Source organism: Muscardinus avellanarius, assembly GCF_963383645.1.
Source record: "Muscardinus avellanarius genome assembly, chromosome: 2".
Lineage (NCBI taxonomy): Eukaryota > Metazoa > Chordata > Mammalia > Rodentia > Gliridae > Muscardinus > Muscardinus avellanarius.
In genome coordinates this window covers 66,429,426-66,447,128 of record NC_137787.1, presented here as the reverse complement: position 1 = coordinate 66,447,128, position 17,703 = coordinate 66,429,426, and the positions used below count along the sequence as shown (strand labels likewise).

At 45.1% G+C, this 17,703-nt stretch overlaps 1 protein-coding gene across 1 annotated transcript in view; it reads right to left on the bottom strand.

Moving 5' to 3' along the window:
• LRP2 (LDL receptor related protein 2) overlaps positions 1-16,503 on the bottom strand; it is a gene marked incomplete at both ends in the record, with an annotated part of 215,934 nt that extends 199,431 nt beyond the window's left edge. Inside the window, one exon of the mRNA XM_080688848.1 lies at positions 16,443-16,503. Coding sequence (XP_080544974.1) covers positions 16,443-16,503 — 61 coding nt within the window. The remainder of the gene's footprint in view (positions 1-16,442) is intronic.
• Between the last annotated feature and the right edge of the window lie 1,200 nt (positions 16,504-17,703).

Sequence of the window (17,703 nt, the reverse complement as noted above, 5' to 3'; positions counted from 1 at the left end):
AAACCCTTCTACCTCCAGGCTACACTGCCAGACCTATTTTATATTTTTATTTGGAAACAGGGTCTCTTAAGCCAGGGAAGCTGGCTTCAAATCTGCACGATCCTCCTGTCTCTGCCTCCCAAGGGCGGGGATTACAAGCGTGCGCCACCACGAACGGCCTGTATTTTTTTTTTTTTTTTTTTTTTTTTGCGGTACTGGGGACAGAACTCAGGGGCATTCCAAATCTGAGCTACACCCCCACCCTTATTTATTATTCTTTATTTTGAAACAGGGTCTCACTGAGTTGTAAAGGACCTTACTAAGTAGCTGAGGCTGTCTGCAAACCAGGATCCTCCAGTCTCAGCCTCCCAAATGCTGAGATTACAAGCGTGCATCACCACGCCTGGCTTGTAAATTATTACATACTAGTACAAAATATGAACTTAATGCACATGGTGTACTTTAACAAATATATCATATCAAGCACTAAGCCAAACATGAGAAGGAGGGAGGGGTGGGAATGGGATGGGAATTGGGTAAGGGCTAATTGTGCATGTATGTCTCCACCATCTTGTATCCCATTAAGATGTATGACTACAATGCACAAATAAAAAATTGTTTTAATAGCCAGGCGTGGTGGCACACGCTTGTAATCCCCGCACTTGGGAGGCAGAGACAGGAGGATTGCGCAGGTTCGACGCCAGCCGCGAGCGCTGGCTTAGGAGACCCTGTTTCCAAATAAAAAATGTAAAAATAGGTCTGGGAGTGTAGCCTGGAGGTAGAAGGGCTTCCAGGAACCCCAGTACCACCAAAAAAAATTGTTTTAATAAAATAAAATATGAACAGACTTTATCAATAGAATTCCTCATGATATAAAAAAATAACTGCCATGTACATTCCAATCCAAGAAATAGATCTCTAAAGATGATTGATGGAGTGTTTTGTTGCTTCCAGGGCTAACCTCTAACTTTGTTCTAACAATACTGCTTCAATTCAGCTCAGTATGGAAAGTAATGTAAGAAGGTTAAAAAAAAAATTTCTGTCTTAGCAGGGCATGGTGGCGCATGCTTGTAATTCCAGTACTTGGAAGGCTGAGACAGGAGGATCGTGCAGGTTCGAAGCCAGCCTCAGCTACTTAGTGAGGCTCTCAGCATCGTAGTGAGACCCTGTTTCCAAATAAAAATATAAAATAGCTCTGGGAGTGTAGCCTGGAGGTAGAAATCCCCTGGGTTATATCCCCAGTAACTAACACACACACACACACACACACACACACACACACACACACACACACACACACTGTCTTTGAGGTCCATTTAACTCTTCACAGCAGGAACTTCCCATAAAGCCATCTAAGAAAAAGTACAAGCTCCCCCCACCTCTCTTGGTACTGGGGATTGAACCCGGGGGCATTCTACCTCTAAACTACACTCTCAGCCCTTTTCATTTTTTATTTTGAAACAAGGTCTTACTAAGTTGCTAAGGGCCTTGCTAAATTGCTTAAAGCAGGCCTTGAGCCTGTGAACCTCCTGTCTCAGCCTCCCAAGTACTGGGATTACAGGTATGCACCAGAACACACAGCTCATACCTTTTTTAGTACCCAGAAAAAAAAAAAAGGCAGGTGCCTTCCTTTCAAGTGTACCTTCCAACCAGTCGTGGTGAGCATACCTATAATCCCAGTACCTTGGAGGCTGAAACAGTAGGATCATGGTTGGAGCACAGCCAGCCTCAGCAAGTAGTGAGGCTCTTAGCAACCTAGTGAGACTCTGTTTAAAAACAAAAAAATAAAAATAAAAAGGGATGGAGGTATAGCTTGAAGATAGAATGCCCCTGGATTCAATTCCCAGTACCACAAAAATAAATAAACACATAAGATTACCTCTCACCTTCTGGCACCTTCTTTCTCTCTTTTAACCCCATCAAAACATACCAACTTTGAGTCTCATTCTCTCTAAACTTTGCTCTGATGAACATTTGCTGTACATTACTATCTCAACCAACTACAAGATGAAATATCTCTGCTTTGTAGCTGGAGCTTAGGAGGGAAATACTGCCTTGCTCTGAAGAACTGATTCTAGTGCTAACAAAACATAACTTTGGCAACAGTATAACATGCTTCATTCAGGTCCAAGAGACCTCTGAACATGTCCAGCACAGAGAAGACATCTTCTCTGAATCCAAAGAACAGACTCTTCTGAGTATAAAGAGACTTAGTCTCATCTGCTTGCCCATTGCTTTATTCTAGGACTTTAAGTAATAAAGAACTTAGAAATCTTTCCATCAGTATTGAGCAACAAACAACTCTTGTAATCTATAAAATCACTGCCATCCCTGATGGAAAGTTGGAATAGAACTCTGGCTAGATAAGAACCCATGTATTAAAAGACATGTACTTATAGAGAAAGGACGTTCACAGATAATAAAATGGTAGTATAGGAAAAAACCCAGCAGGCAGGAATCACACTGTGCCTCAAGTATGCAGAAGGAAGTCTATATATTTGGACAGGGCCTATGTGGAGGTAATCCCTCTACTTTGTAGGACTTAGTTACTCTTTGCCTGGAGCATGATAAGGTTTTGATCAGTAAGCACTGAGTGAATTAACAACTGCCAATAGCAGCGCAGAAATGTCCAAGAGCTGAGCTGAGAGAATACCCGCTTCTGAAATGGGGTTACTTTATCCTAATACGAGCTAATAAATGAGGGTTGGCTGAACAAGGTACAGAGAAACTATCTTCCACTCGCTCTGACTTATCCACAGTGATGACATGTAAGAACAAGAATTCTGGGTCCAAATCTTGGTCTCCACTTACTAAATCTTGGTTTCTACTTGGTAACAGGATGATTGTAAGCAAATTATCTCACCTCTTTTGGCCTTGGTCCTTTACCCTTTCTTTTTTTTTTTTTTTTTTTTTTTTTTTTGTGTGTGTGTGTGTGTGTGTGTGTGTGTGTGGTACTGGAGTTCCTGGAAACCCTTCTAACTCCGGGCTATACTCCCAGACCCATTTTTATATTTTTATTTGGAAACAGGGTCTCTTAAGCCAGCGCGGCTGGCTTGGAACCTGCGCGATCCTCCTGTCTCCGCCTCCCAAGCGCCGGGGATTACAAGCGTGTGCCACCACCCCCAGCTTACCCATAAAATTTTTACTGTTAAGAAGTAGGTAACCTAATAACTAAAAAGCACTTAGGACCAGGTACACAGAAGGCACTCAAAAAATTTAGTACCTGGGGGTGTCATTCAGTGGTGGACAGCTTGCATAGCATGTATAGGTTTGATCCCCTGCATTACAAAAAATAATGTAATTATTATTCGAGCTCATTCCTACTACTTCCCTACCAGTGCATTCATGTAAGTCAATCATTTCCTCTAATGTATTTGTTACACATATGAAATCCTCAAAAGAACTGGGACTGGGATGAGAAAGAAAGACTATGCCCACAGGCCAAGCAGCCAAGGGCCTTTATCAGCGTCTGGGGTCCTCTGTGGTTGAAACTATTTTTTTCTCATTCATCAGGAACAAGACTCTCTAGACATGTGACTTTCTTTCCACCACAGTGCAAGGGACCTCCCTGAGGAGGGAGACCACGCCCCCTTTCAAAGAAGGCCTTTTGTTTCCTGGAAGCTGTTTTCACTGTGCCAGGGTCTCAGACAGCTTTCTTTTGTGCTCTGTTTAAACATAGAATGACAATCAACTAACATAATGCTTTAAAACTTTGGCTTATCTTTTTGTAAAAGCTACTGTATCAAATCCGTCATAAAAATAGCCCAATGGCCCATTCTGTAGGCACAGGGGAATTCTCACAGCGTGACCAAGTATCTGGGATGGAAGTTACAAAGACCAAGGCAGAATGGGCTACTCCCAATCACATTAGGAGCCACCAGCATTGGGGAGGGGGGCGTCATGTTGTTGGAGAAACTGGGAAGTTAGATGGAGAGAAACAGCGTTGCTAAGCCACTTGTTTCGATAGAGATAGCAATTTCCTTTTTGTTCTCCATCAGGGTCTTGATGGGGCCTCCAGGAGCCTGGGGAAATTAAGGGCAGCAATACCAGGGATGTGGTGATGAGCTGAGGGTGCCCCCCCCTTTTTTTTTTGATACTTGGAACTGAACACAGGGGCAGTCTTCCTCCAAGATATAATCCCAACCTTTTTTATATTTTTATTTTGAAACAGGATCTCACTAAGTTCCTAAGGCTGGCATCAAACCTGCAATCCTCCTGTCTCAGCCTCTCCAGTACTGAGATTTACAGGTGTGCACCACTGTGCCTGGCAAGGATGCCCCTTCTTAATATCCACAGTGGCATCTATGCATCTATCCATTCAACTTTATTTATTTAGCTCTATTTTGGACATTAGGAATATGACAATAAAATAAGCAGATGAAAATCCCTGCCTCATGGAATTTACATCCTAGGGATGACAATAAGTATATAAACAAATTAATATACCTACTGTCAGATGGTGGGAAGGACTTCCCAGCTGTACTCAGCTCCTCAGAGCTGACTCAGATGGAGAAAGCCTCCTGCCCAAGGTCATGACCTTCCCAGGATAGGCCACAACCAGTGGTCGAACAAGGCCACTTTGGGGCGCTCTACTAGGCACCCCTGGTTCCAGGGCTACTGCTGGCTTGCCCATCGCTTGATACCATTTAAGTTTTTCTTCTGCCCATCCTGCTTTCTCTTTCTTTTCACAGCCATTGATCTTAGTAAGTACCTTGTACTACAAACTCTGTCTCAGTGTTTGTTTCTGGACAACCCAACTTATATATGACAGAAACCACTGGAGCGCTTAAGCAGAGGAGTATCATCAGACTGATGTTAGAAGAGGGCTACTATAGGGTGTATTCATTCGAGTCACCCCTCCCATGCCAGTCTGGTATAGAGCTGTACCTATCCTCTGTATTTCTATCTTTTAATAAACTTCTTTAAATCTTCAGAAAAAAAAAAAAAAGAGGGCTACTATAGCTACTGTTGGTATTAGACAGGAGGACAGAGGAAAGCAGGAGGACTGTATGTTATGGTTGGGTTTAGCACATCCCCCAAACAGCTCGTGTGTTGAAAGCATGTCCTAGTGCAGCCAGGTTCAGAGGTGGGAGATGGCTGGTGATGGGCCCCTGGGGGTGTGACCAGGACCAATAGATGATGACAAGTTCTCACCCCCTCTCTCCGCTCCAGATGCTCATGCCCTGAGGACCTTCAGCACAGGCTCCTGCTTGAAAGCCAGATGTACTGACATCTCCAGGACTTTGAGCAAATAAAATTCTTCTTCCTCTAAGTTCAGTATGTCAGATGTTGAAGCCACCGCAGAGAATGTGAACTGCAATACTGCAGGAAGCTATCGTGATAATCCAGGCAAGAGACAGACCCGTGGGGTGGAGGTGAAGGTGGTAAAATGTGATTAGATTGTAAATATCTTTTGAAGATTGAAACAATGGGGGGGGGGGTTCTGATGGATTCAATATAAGATAGAAAAGAAAAAAGGAAGAAGTTAACCGAGGACCCAGGGTTGGAGCCTGAGCAAGGATGGAGCGGCCATTTACTGAGGTGAGAATTCCAGGTGAAAAATAGATGTGGGGCCTTAGTGGAAATCAGGAATTCAATTTCAGACATGTTGACTGAGATGACTATTGGACAGCCAAGGAGATATGGAAAATGGGCAGTTGGATATATTGGCTTAGAGTAGTGGCCTGCGTTAAATTCATTTAGCTGAAAGTCAGTAGCACATAGATGGTATTTAAAGCTAGGAGACAGGATGAGGCCAAAGATATAGAGCAGCTAGAGAAGAGGTGAAGGAGAGTCTGAAACAAGCATGGAATTCCAGGAGATACTAAGGAGAGGCCAGCAAGGAAGGACGGACACCAGGAGAGAGCAGATTTTTGGGAACCAAACTAAGCACTTCATGAAGGAAGACAGGAGCCACCGTGGCTATAAGATCAGAGTTAGGATGGAGGTGCAGCTCAGTGACAGAGAGAGCACTTGCCTAATGTGTGCAAGGCCCAGAGTTTCATCCCAACACTGGAAAGAATAGTAAGACCATCGCTGAAAGTGGATCGCTAGATTTAGTAACATTATGGTCAGCAATGACTTAGACAAAAGAAATATCTGCCAAGACTGAGAGAAGCCAGGTCTGGGAGCATACGCCTCTAACTCCAGTACTTGCGAGGCCGAGACAGGGGGATCATCGATTTGAAGCCAGCCTCAGCAATTTAGCAAGGCCCCTCAGAAACTTAGCAAGATTCTGTTTCAAAATAAAAATTAAAATGGCTGAGGGTGTGGCTGGGAGCTAGAATGCCTCTGGGATCAAACTCTAGCATCAAAAAAAATAATAATAAGGAAGAAGAGAAGGAGGAGGAGGAAGAGGAAGAGGAGGAAAGAAAATGAGTGGAATGAATCTTAGGAAAAATCAGGGAGAAATTACAGTGTATATACAGACAAACCTGTCAGAATTTTGATGTAAAGAGAAAAAAAAATAGGGTGGTATCTAGAAAGAACTGTAGAGAATTTTGCAAAAGAGAAAAGAGACGATTGCTGTGAGTTGAGAGGAAAAGGCATCTAGCCTTAAGACAGTCTTGGACAGGAAGTTCTTCCAGAACTACAGGAAGACTGACTGTGTGGGCTAAAGCGGAAGTGATGGCAGTCCAGTCTGCCAGGCTGTGGAGTGAGTTCTCTCCCTGTCGCTTCTATCTTCACATTTATAAAAAGCAAAGTCAAGCTGGGCGTGATAGCACCTGCCTGTAGTCCCAGTACTTGGGTGACTGAGACAGGATAGCAGGTTCAAGGCCAGCACACAGTAACTTAGCAAGACCCTGTTTGAAAATAAAAATGAGCCAGGCGTGGTGCTGTGTGCCTGTAATGTCAGTACTAAGAGGCTGACTGAGACAAGAGGATTGCAGGTTTGCGGCTAGCCTCAGCAACTTAGCAGGATCCTCAGCAATTTAGAGAGACCTTGTTTCAAAATAAAAAACAAAGTAGGGCTGGAGGGTGTCGCTCAGAGGTAGAATGCCCCTGGTTTCAATCCTCAGCATCAAAAAGTGGAGGAGAGAGTGTGTGTATGTTTAGGACCTGTCACACTGGCCAGGGAGAAACCTGCAGTACCAGGTAAGACCATCTCCTAAGTCTCAGTTTACAAAACTCAAAAATGAGAGGGGTTAACTGAATCAGTTGTTCCCAAAGTGTTCAACCCTCAGACCCACCTGGAAACTCTTCAAAATAAATTTTCATACCCATGATTTGTAAGTGTGAGGTTTCAAAATAAAATAGGCTTGGGAGTATAGTCAGAGGTAGAATGCCCCTGGATTCAATCCCTAGCACCCAAATAAATAGATAAATACTAAAAGCTTTTTAAATGTTGAATTCCTGCTAGGTATGATCAAAAAAACCACATCACCCCATTTGCCTTGGCAGCCATACTACATCTATATGGAATAGAGACTAAAAACGAAGCTGAAACCTAGAATGGAGTCAGAAAAAACACAGAGGGAACTGGAGCCCCAACAGCATCTCACCTGAACTCCACTCAGACTCCGGGTTTTCACAAACGTGAGCCAATAAATTCCCTTTATTGTTTAAGCCAGTTTGAGCTGGGTGCTCTATTTCTTGTTTCCGGAGGGGGGAGTAGATTGTCTTCCAAACTCTTCTCTGAGTCAAAATTAATTTGGTGTGGAAGTACACACTAGCATTTTTCTCCTATAGTAAGGTTAAAATGTGGGGGAAATTGACATATTTCACATAAGGTATTTCCATTCTTTTATTCAACATTCAGGATTTCCTTATGGAATAAATTCTTTTCATGTTTTTAGCCTATACTTAGAAGAGTGTTTCCTTGCTAATTAGATAAAAACCAAAGCACCGAGAGGGGCATAGTGGCTCGTGCCTGTAATCCTAGTACTTGGGAGGCTAAGACAGGAGGATCACAAGTTTGAGACCAACTTGACAAAACTTCAGCAATCTAATGAGACCCTGTTTCAAAACAAGAAAATATAAGGGCTAGTATTGTAGCTCAGAGGTAGAATGTCCCTGGGATCAATCCCCAGTAACACACACACCATTGGGCCCAAAGTGACATGCAAATCCATGAAACAGTAAGGTACAATGTCTTTTTCATGGGAATCTGAGAAATTCTAGCAAAACAAAATTGTAGGCACTTTCTCTTCCCTGTTTTCAGGTTTCCTCAACACCCACTGAGCCCTCAAAATTAAGTATGTTGGAACTCAAAATTAACCAGCAGATAAGTTCAATGAAGACTGATTTTCAGAGTTTGGAGGAATCTTCATGTGTTATGTGCTGATGCTACACAAACTTAAAAGAGACCTCTGGGTATTGCTTACAAATCTGACTTGGATCCCAAGATCTGGACAATAAACTAGCCATTGTATCCATAGAAACAGTGGCTTAACTTCTCAATGCACAGAATGGTAATTACATTTCCCTCCTTTCATTCATTTCTCACTGTTTCCTATAACCCTGGGGTCAAGCATGACCTGACGGCTAATGACCAAAAGTATTGAGATTTCAAAGTGAAACTTCAAATTGTCTAATCTGTCATTTTCTGGGAGAGACACTTTTCCTTCATCCTGTTTCAGTGTTGTCCTAAATCAGAAGTGTCCAAATATAAAAGTTAACCATCTTAGTTTAGGAATGATAGCGTTTCCATTTTCTCTACACATGCTATTAAAAATAAGAATTTGCCGGGCGTGGTGGCCACGCTTGTAATCCCCCGCTCTTGTGAGCCGGAGACAGGAGGATCGCACAGGTTCAAAGCCAGCCTTGCTGGCTTAAGAGACCCTGTTTCCAAATAAAAATATAAAAAATTAGGTCTGGGAGTGTAGCCCGGAGGTAGAAGGGCTTCCAGGAACCCCAGTACCACCAAAAAAAAAAAAAAAAAAAAAAAAAAACCAAGCATTAAACTGGTCATTGTCAACATGCAGCCCCAAGCTCTGATGCTGAACATGTCAGATCTTTTTGATAACAGTGAGGTTCTGATTGGGGTGAACTGTGCTAGAACTGGAGAGCGATACTCTCTGAACACACATGTAGAGTTGCCATGCATTCACTCCTCAGCTCTCATCTTCCCTAGCCTTTCTGTAGTATTGCTACTATTGACTCACCAGCATACTGTAGACACATAATACTAACAAATGGGGAATGAACCTGGGTAGTATCCATATTTTAAAAATTCCTCAAGATCACAAAGTTAATAGGATAGGATACGACCATTAGAGTTATACCAGTGAACATTCCAAACTCGTTTTCTCATTCTAGAATAGAATTACTAGTACTAGAAAGTAGTACCTTTTTAGTTGTTCTATATTCATCTGTCAACTTTGAGAATCCTTTTACTTTAAATTCAAATTTTCATATAAACACCCTCTACTTTGGGGACAGAGAGTTACTAGGGATTGCACCCCCAGCCCTTTTTTAAATTTTTGTTTTGAAAAAGGATCTTACTAGGTTGCTGAGAGTCTATACACCAATGAAACTATCCTCAACCCTGCAATCCTTCTGTCTCAGTCTCTCAATTACTTGAGTTACAGGCATGGGCCACTTTACCTGGCTACCCTCTGCGTTTTACTTACCCTGTTCAAATTATTAGGATTTAACAGACACCCAAAGCCAATATAACACAGGAAATACATCTAGGTTCTTAGTATCATTATTTTAAAATTATAATAAAATTGAATTCAATTTCTTGGTATTTAAATTTAACTCAGGGCATTCTACCTCCAAGTTATACTTGTAGCCCTTTTAATTTTGAAACAAGATCTCACTAAATTGTTAAGGGTCCCATTAAGTTGTGAGATTGGCCTCAAACCTGCAATCCTCCTGTTTCAGCCTTCCAAGTGCTTGGATTACAGGCATGCATCACCATGCCTGGCTGAAAAATTTTAACAACCTGCCAGTGTTCTTAGAGTGCCTGCCTTAGAAAACGTACACAATGATTAACCGATTAACCATAACTTAATAAGTACCTTGAATAAGACCAAAAACATAGTTCTTCCTCCTCTCATCCACCTCCACCCACTCCCGTGTTAGCAGGAATTGAACCCTGGGATGTTCTGTGTCTGAGCTACACCCCCAGTGCTATTTTTATTCTTTATTTTGAAACAGGACCTCACTAGTTGCTGAAGCCCTCACTAAGTTGCTGAGGCTGGCCTCGAACATGCGATCTTCCTGTCTTAGCCTCTCAAGTACTGGGACTACAGGCATGCACCACCATACCCAGCTAAAAAATCTAGTTCTACAGCTGTCTCCTCTAAAAACCCAAAGGTCTTCAGAAATGCGCTCTGATGGTCCAAGAGTTTGCAAAATGGCCCTAAAGGTGTGGTCGTGGGGAGCTGGGCCCTGATGAAGCAGACATTCTGGGCAAGGTGAAAGCACCCGGCACACGGCTGCTTGAATCCTATCACAGGATTCCTCTTTGGCCTGGGACGGGAGGCGGATCCAATTTTTTTAAAGATTCACTAAGGCCACCTACGAGTCATACTTTGCCTCATCTGATAAGATGAGAAATCTTCTCAACCAAAGAGGGTGGTGACATGTGCTGGACAGGTATCTAAAAATGGTCAAGTACAAAGAGGAGGAATGTGGTGACTCAGATTCAGATCTTTGACTATCACAGGCTACATACCCTTAGGCAAGATACTTAATCTCATTGGTCCCTCCTGGGTTAACTGCTTATCTGTAAAATAATTCTAGCAGTTGATATCTAAAGTTCCTTCCAGCTGTAAGTCTAAGTTTCTATTGGGCACATTATTCAAAGGAATTCAGGCAGAAGCTTTATAAAGAATAAATAAACAGGCTATTTAGTGAGGCCCTCTGCAACTCAGTGAGGCCCTGTTTCAAAATTAAGAATAAAAACTAGGGCGGACAATGTAGCTTGGAAGTAGAATGCTCCTGGTTTCCATCCCCAGTACCACCAAAAAATAAAATTAAGAATACAAAATAGGCTGGGAGTAGCCATGTATAGGTTAGAGGTAGAATGCCCCTGGGTTCAATCCCCAGTTCTACTTTGAAAAAAAAAAGAAAACACAAGTCAACTGCTATGAAATAAAAAACAGCAGCCAAGAAACAGGCATATGATGCAACAAAAATGCAGCATGTTTGCTATTGGTCCCAGGTTCTTTTGTTTGTTCATGTGTACATGTGTGTGTGTGTACACATATGTGTACGTTACTAGGGATCAAACCCAAGGGCATTTAGCATCAAACTACACCCTTTTTACTTTTTGGTTTGGGTCTCAATAGGTTGCTGAGGCTGCCCTCGAACCTGCAATCCTTCTTTCTCAGCCTCCCAAGTACTGGGATTATAGGCAGGTACCACTATGCCTGGCTATAGTTTTTTCAATGCTGGGTATTCAACCCAGGGCCTCCTGCAGGCTAGGTAAGCATTTTATCACCACGGTGCATCCCCAACCCACCTTATGATCCTTTTAAACATATGAAACATAAGAACCTTACTGGAAAATGTACTTGTCAAAAAGGTAATACTACCTCCTTAAGGCATCTTCATATTTTTGCTAAATTAAAGAATATATCTTTGTTTAAGGCCAATACAGTTTTCTCAAAAAAAAAAAAAAACTTCCCAGTAACTGCTGGAATCTGTGATATCCTCAAAGAACTGTTAGTGGAAAATGCTTTAAAAATTTTTTTTCTGAGCCAGGCATGGTGGCTCACACTTGTAATCCCAGCATTGGGTAGGCTGAGACAGGAGGATCACAGATTCCCAGCCAACCTCAGCTACTTAATGAGGCCCTCCACAACATAGTGAGACCCTGTTTCAAAATTAGAAATAGGAACGCAGGGCATTGTGGCACACACTTGTAATCCCAGCATTGGGTAGGCTGAGACTAGAGGATCACGGTTCGTGGATAGCCTCAGCTACTTAGTGAAGCCCTCCGCAACTTAGTGAGACCCTATTTCAAAATAAAGAGTAAAAAATAGGGCAGGAGGTGTAGCTCAGAGGTTGAATGCCCCTGGATTCCATCCCCAGACTGGCAAAACAAAAACAAAAACAAAAAAAGGAATAAGAAATTGGGCTGGAGGTGTAGCTTGGAGGTAGAACACCCTTAGGTTCAATCCAATGCTGGGGGAAAAAAAAACCAAAAACAAAAATAAAAACACTTTTCTATGTACATTTGAAAGTTGGTAATATAAACAGTAAAAGATTATATTCCTTTTTTTTTTTTTTTTTTTTTTTTTGCTGTACTGGGGATGGAACCCAGGAGCATTCTAACCTCCCAGCTATACACCTCAGGCCCTATTTTTTATTCTTTATTTTCAAACAGGGTCTCATTGAGTTGCAAAAGGCCTCACTAAGTAGCTGAGGCTCTCCTGGAACCGCATGTGCCACCATGCCCAGCAGTATAATCCTTTAAGTATATATATTGACAGGCTGAGATAAGAGGATCACAGGTTCAAGGACAGCCTCCACAATGTAGTGAGGCTTTCAGGGCCATTCTACCTCCAAGCTACATCTCCAGCCCTATTTTTTATTCTTTACTTTGAAACAGGGTCTCACTGAGTTGCAAAGGGCCTCACTAAGTAGCTGAGGCTGTCCTAAATTGGGATCCTCCTGTCTCAGCCTCCCAAATACTGGGATTACAAGTGTGTGCCACCACGCCTGGCTGTGAGATCCTATCTCAAAACAAAAACATAAAAAGGGCTATGGTAGCTAGGAGGTAGAATGTCCCTGGGTTCAATCCCCAGTGAAACACATACACACACACACACACACACACACACACACACACACACAGTATTATATAAAAACAACTACTAGCTCATGTTCATTATATGCCTATGCTATGCTAAGCACTTTACATATTTTAGCTTTTTATGCTCATAAAATATCGCGGGATACATTCTCTTATTATGTGTCAATTTTACAATACTTCTCCAAGGTCACAGCTAGAGGATGGTTAAGCCATTGCTGCAACCCAGATAGTTTAGCTCCAGAGTTCAAGTCCTCCTCAATTTATTCTTGAAAACATTATGCAAACTATGAGAATATGAAAATATTTTTAATTACATATATAATTCTTTAAAGAAATACTAACCATGGGAGACTTAAAGTTCTTCATTTTTGATTTCTAGTTGTACAAAGTTTGCAGTGGTTTCCAATCCAAAACATAGTACTTAACTAAAGGCATTTATGATTTTATCTCATTTTGCTTCATATGATAAACCAGGATGAATAAAAGGGGAATATAAAAATCTCAAACTACCAGGTTAAGGACATGGTGAGGGCATATAAAAATAATCAAGTATTAAGACTAGGAATGAAGAGACGTGGGTTTAGGTCTTAGAAACCTGAAGTTTCTGAAACAAAACATATCCACAGTAACAGGTAAAATGTACCTAATATGGTAAAGACTTTTGTTTTTGGGGGGGTTTGGGGGGTTTTTGTTTGTTTTTTGCAGCACTGGGATAGAAATGCCCAGGAGCATTCTACCTCTGAGCTACACCCCCAGCCCTATTTTTTATTCTCTATTTTGAAACAGGGTCTCACAGAGTTGCGAAGGGCCTCACTAAGTAGCTGAGGCTGGCCGCAAACTGTAACTGTGATGGTGACCCTCCAGTCTCAGCCTCCCAAATGCTGGGATTATAAGTGTGCACCACCACACCCAGATGTATGGTAAAGACTTTCAAAATGCCCCTCTGCTCCTTTAGTAACTTTACACATGTAATTTAGGGAACATGACATTTTTAGTACAAAAGAAAAAAAGAAACAGAGCCATATACTTGTAGTGGTTAAATTAGACTCTAGAGTGAGAATTCTTTAGGTTTGCCTCATAGCTCTGCCATTTTCTAGCACTGTAACCATAGGCAAATTATTTAATTATGCCTCTATTTCCCACCCACCCATAAAATAGGGATGAAAATGCTTACCAGAGACATGATGCAGCCAAATGTTGCATGTTTGTTATTGCTCCAAGATCCTCTTTTTTTTTTTTTTTTTTTTCGGAACTGGATATTGAACCCAGGGGCATTCTACCTCCAAGCTACTCCCCCAGCCCTATTTTTTATTCTTAATTTGGAAACAGGGTCTCATTAAGTTGCAGAGGGCCTCACTAAGTAGCTGAGGCTGGCCGTGAACCTGCGATCTTCCTGTCTCAGACTCCAGAGTACTGGATTACAAGTGTGCACCATTTTGCCTGCTCCAAGATCCTTTTAAAATACAAACCTTGCCCAGTGTGGTGGAGCACACTTGTAATCCCCATGCTTGGGAGGCAGGGACAGGAGGAGCACACAGGTTCGAAGCCAGCTGTGCTGGCTTAAGAGACCCTGTTTCCAAATAAAAATATAAAAAATAGGTCTGGGAGTGTAGCCCGGAGGTAGAAGGGCTTCCAGGAACCCCAGTACCATCAAATAAATAAATAAATAAATAAATAAATAATTAATAACCTCATGTAAAGATGTACTTTTCATTAAAGATGATACTAAGTCTTACAGGTATTACTAGATTTTTATTGTATTAAGGAATATAACTTTGTTTACAGTCAATACTGTTTTCTTAAAAAAAAAAAAAAAAAACTTCAGAGTACATCCCAGAATCTGAAGTCCTCAGAACTGTTAGTGGAAACTGCTTAAAAGACTTTCTATATATATTTGAAAATGGGTAGTATAAATAATATACAAAAGAGTGCCTTACTTTAAGTAGATCTGCCACATATGTAAGTGTATGGTATGTTATTACTAGATCTTATGATCATAGAATGGAAAATACATGGATATAAACTGTCAAGAGTAGGTACAGGTATTTAATGACTAAACCATGGACTGAGAGGGGGAAAAAAATGTATGTTCTGGATGGATAAGACTCCCTAGATGAGTCAGGGCGAGATTTCCTTCTGCCCGGCAGAGGCAGTAATAGAAATATATAGTAAATTCTATCACCTATCACCGTATTTAGCACGTGAGATCTAGATAACCCTAGGCACCACGCAAACCCCTCACAACGACAATAAACCCTCTTTCTGTGTTTCCAACGCTCAGAAAAGGTGTTTAAAGAAATAATTATTAACAGTCTCACCCTGACTCTCCTCCCTCTCCAAAGATTTCTGCAATACCAGCGGGGTTTGTTGGCGTTTCCAAACTTCTTCCCAGGAAGTCTGAAATGGGTGCTGCTAGGAGTTGCTGTATAATTACTTACTTGATTCTCTCTAAGAAGCTTACGCTAAGAATTGAAGAAAGAAAGCAGATTAACCGTTTGAATACATGCCACGGCCCATCCACAAGCCCTCCCCTCTCTTCTCCATAAATGGGGGCTTCCACAGTCCCCACCCGTCATCCCCAATATGTGATCCCGGGAAATCAATTTATTGCTTTGGCTAATCCTGCAACAATGGGGGTTTCATTTTTATTGTAGGGCAATTAAGTTGTCCGACGGGAAGGAGCAGGAGAGGAAAGGGGGGACTCCCCCATCCCCGCAGACAGATTAGTCCCCGCGGTGGCAGCCGCGTCCGCTGTCTGTCTGCTGGTGGGTCACAAGCAGCTCCAAGCCGCTACCTAGCAACGCAAAGCCAGGGAGAGAGCTCGCGGGTTCTCCTGCCGCCTCCGGCCCTTCCCATTCATCCCGGCCGACCGGCTCGCTCGCTCGCTCCCACTTGCTCTCTCTCTCTCTCTCTCTCTCTCTCTCTCTCTCTCTCTCTCTCTCTCTCTCTCTCTCTCTCTCTCTCTCTCCTTCGCTTTCTCCCCTTCTTCCCTCCTTTCCTCCTTTCTACTTTTTGGTCGTTCCCCTCCACTTCCCTCCCTTTCTTCCCCTCGCCCCGCTTCTGTAAAAAGAAAAGTCTCTGACATCTTGAGAGAAGTTGAATGCGGTACTAGAAACTTTCTGCATTCGAGCCCCAAAACCCTGGCGGCGCAAACGGGCCCCATTCATCAACACAAAAGCCCCCACCTCCCAGTTGGAAAGGAAAACTCTTCAAGAAAATGCTCCAAGTATATCAGCCGCTCTCTCGGCCAATCCTGCCTCCGGCCTTATCAGGCTCGTAAACGATCGGCATCGTGAGATGCGGTCTCTTGGGGGTCACGGCGCGACCAGGTTTCTCGGGTGATGGGAGGGGGCGCCTGGCCGGCCGCCCTGGGCGCGCTCGGGGACCTCCCCGCCGGGCGCTGCCCGCGGAAAACTGCGCCCGAGCTGCGCCGAGGACCGCTCAGCGCCGGCGGGAACCCGGCCGCGGGAGCCGGCTCCAGACCCGCGGCGCGCTCCGGGATTCCTGGATTCGCCGGCTCCCGCTGCAAAGTGCTTTCGGGAAGGGTCTGGACAAAACCCCGTGGGAACAAAGACGGGGGTCCCGGTGGGGTGAGCTGTCACCGAAACCGGCGGAGCTGCATTCCGGGCTCGGGCGGGCGGAGGCGCGCGCGGGGCAACCTGAGCGCCCCGGGGGACCGCGGCTCCCGCGCCGCCCCCCGCGCCCCGCTCCCCAGACCCGACGCTGCGGCGGGACCGGAGGTCCCGGAGCTTACCTTGGCCGCCCACCCGCGCCAGGCACGCGGCGAGCGCCAGCAGCAGCGCCCCGCGCTCCATCCCCGCGCCGGCCCGCGCCTCGCAGCCCCGGGAGGTGGGCGCGCGTCTCTGCGCCCGCAGCTCCTGGCTCCGTCGGCTCCCGCAGCCCGCACCTCCGCTCGCGCCTAGTGGCAGAAAGCCTGCCCCGACGCCCGAGGCATCCCGTTTTCTACCCGCGCCAGTCCCCACCCTCCAGCCAGTGCATAAAGCCCTTTAGACCCGACCGCCCCGGAACTAGCACGCGGGAATCCGGCGGGGCAGCCCAGCGCCCGGCCCGCCCCCTGCACTGGGCGGCGGGGAGGACGGGGCTCGCCCCCTGGCGCACACTCGTGCGCGCACGCACGCCTCGCTGTCACACCAGTTGACAGCCGTACACGTCCGCACACGACCCGGCCACCCGCACCCAAACACCGGCGACAGTCACTCTTGGGCACGTTCACGCGCGGGTGGGTTCATCCCCCCAAAGAAGCGGGAGGGACGGCCCCCGGGGAGTCTACCAACCCACACGGCCTTAGAAGTGAGCCGTGGGGGCGGTCAAAATAGAGCAAGAAAAATAAGAGGCGGAAAAGAAAAGAAACGCCAGGCGGAAAAGAATAAGGGAAAGAAAAAAAAAAAAAGGGAAGGGAAGGGAAAGCCGGGGACGGGAAGGGCAGGGGTTCCAGAGCCGGAGCCGCGCCTTCCCTCCGCGCCCGGCCTCCCCAGGCGCCCGGACCCGCTCGGTGTGTTTTTACAGGCTGGACGGTGGCCGGTCACTGTGGAGGACATGATTGGCTTGCTTGGGTTTTCTTAAGCCACAGGTGTCACGGCCAGATCGAGCATCTAACAAGTTCATTCGTTTTGAATTAAAAGTATGAGTGTCTTTCTTTTCCGTGTTACCCGAGGGCTCAGAGCACCCCGCCGCGGCCCTCTTTGGGGGGCCGCTGGGCTGGCTGGGGAGGGGGCCCCCAAGAGCGGAGCCAGAGCCGCTTCAGGCGCCCTCGGAGCCGGGTCCCCGCCCCTGCGCGACCCCCGAGCGCCCAGGAAACAGGAGATCCAGCTGGCCGCTGCTTCTGCCCCGGGCTCCCGGAGCAGTTCACCGCGGGGCGGTGTGGCCGGGACACTGCGTGCAGGTCCAAGGAGCCGTGACGCCGGGCAGCGGCCGCCGCGCGCCCACGTGGCCCCCGGACCTGGCCGCCGCCCGCCCCCTGCGCGCAGCCCCCAGGCTCCGCGGCTCCGCTGACA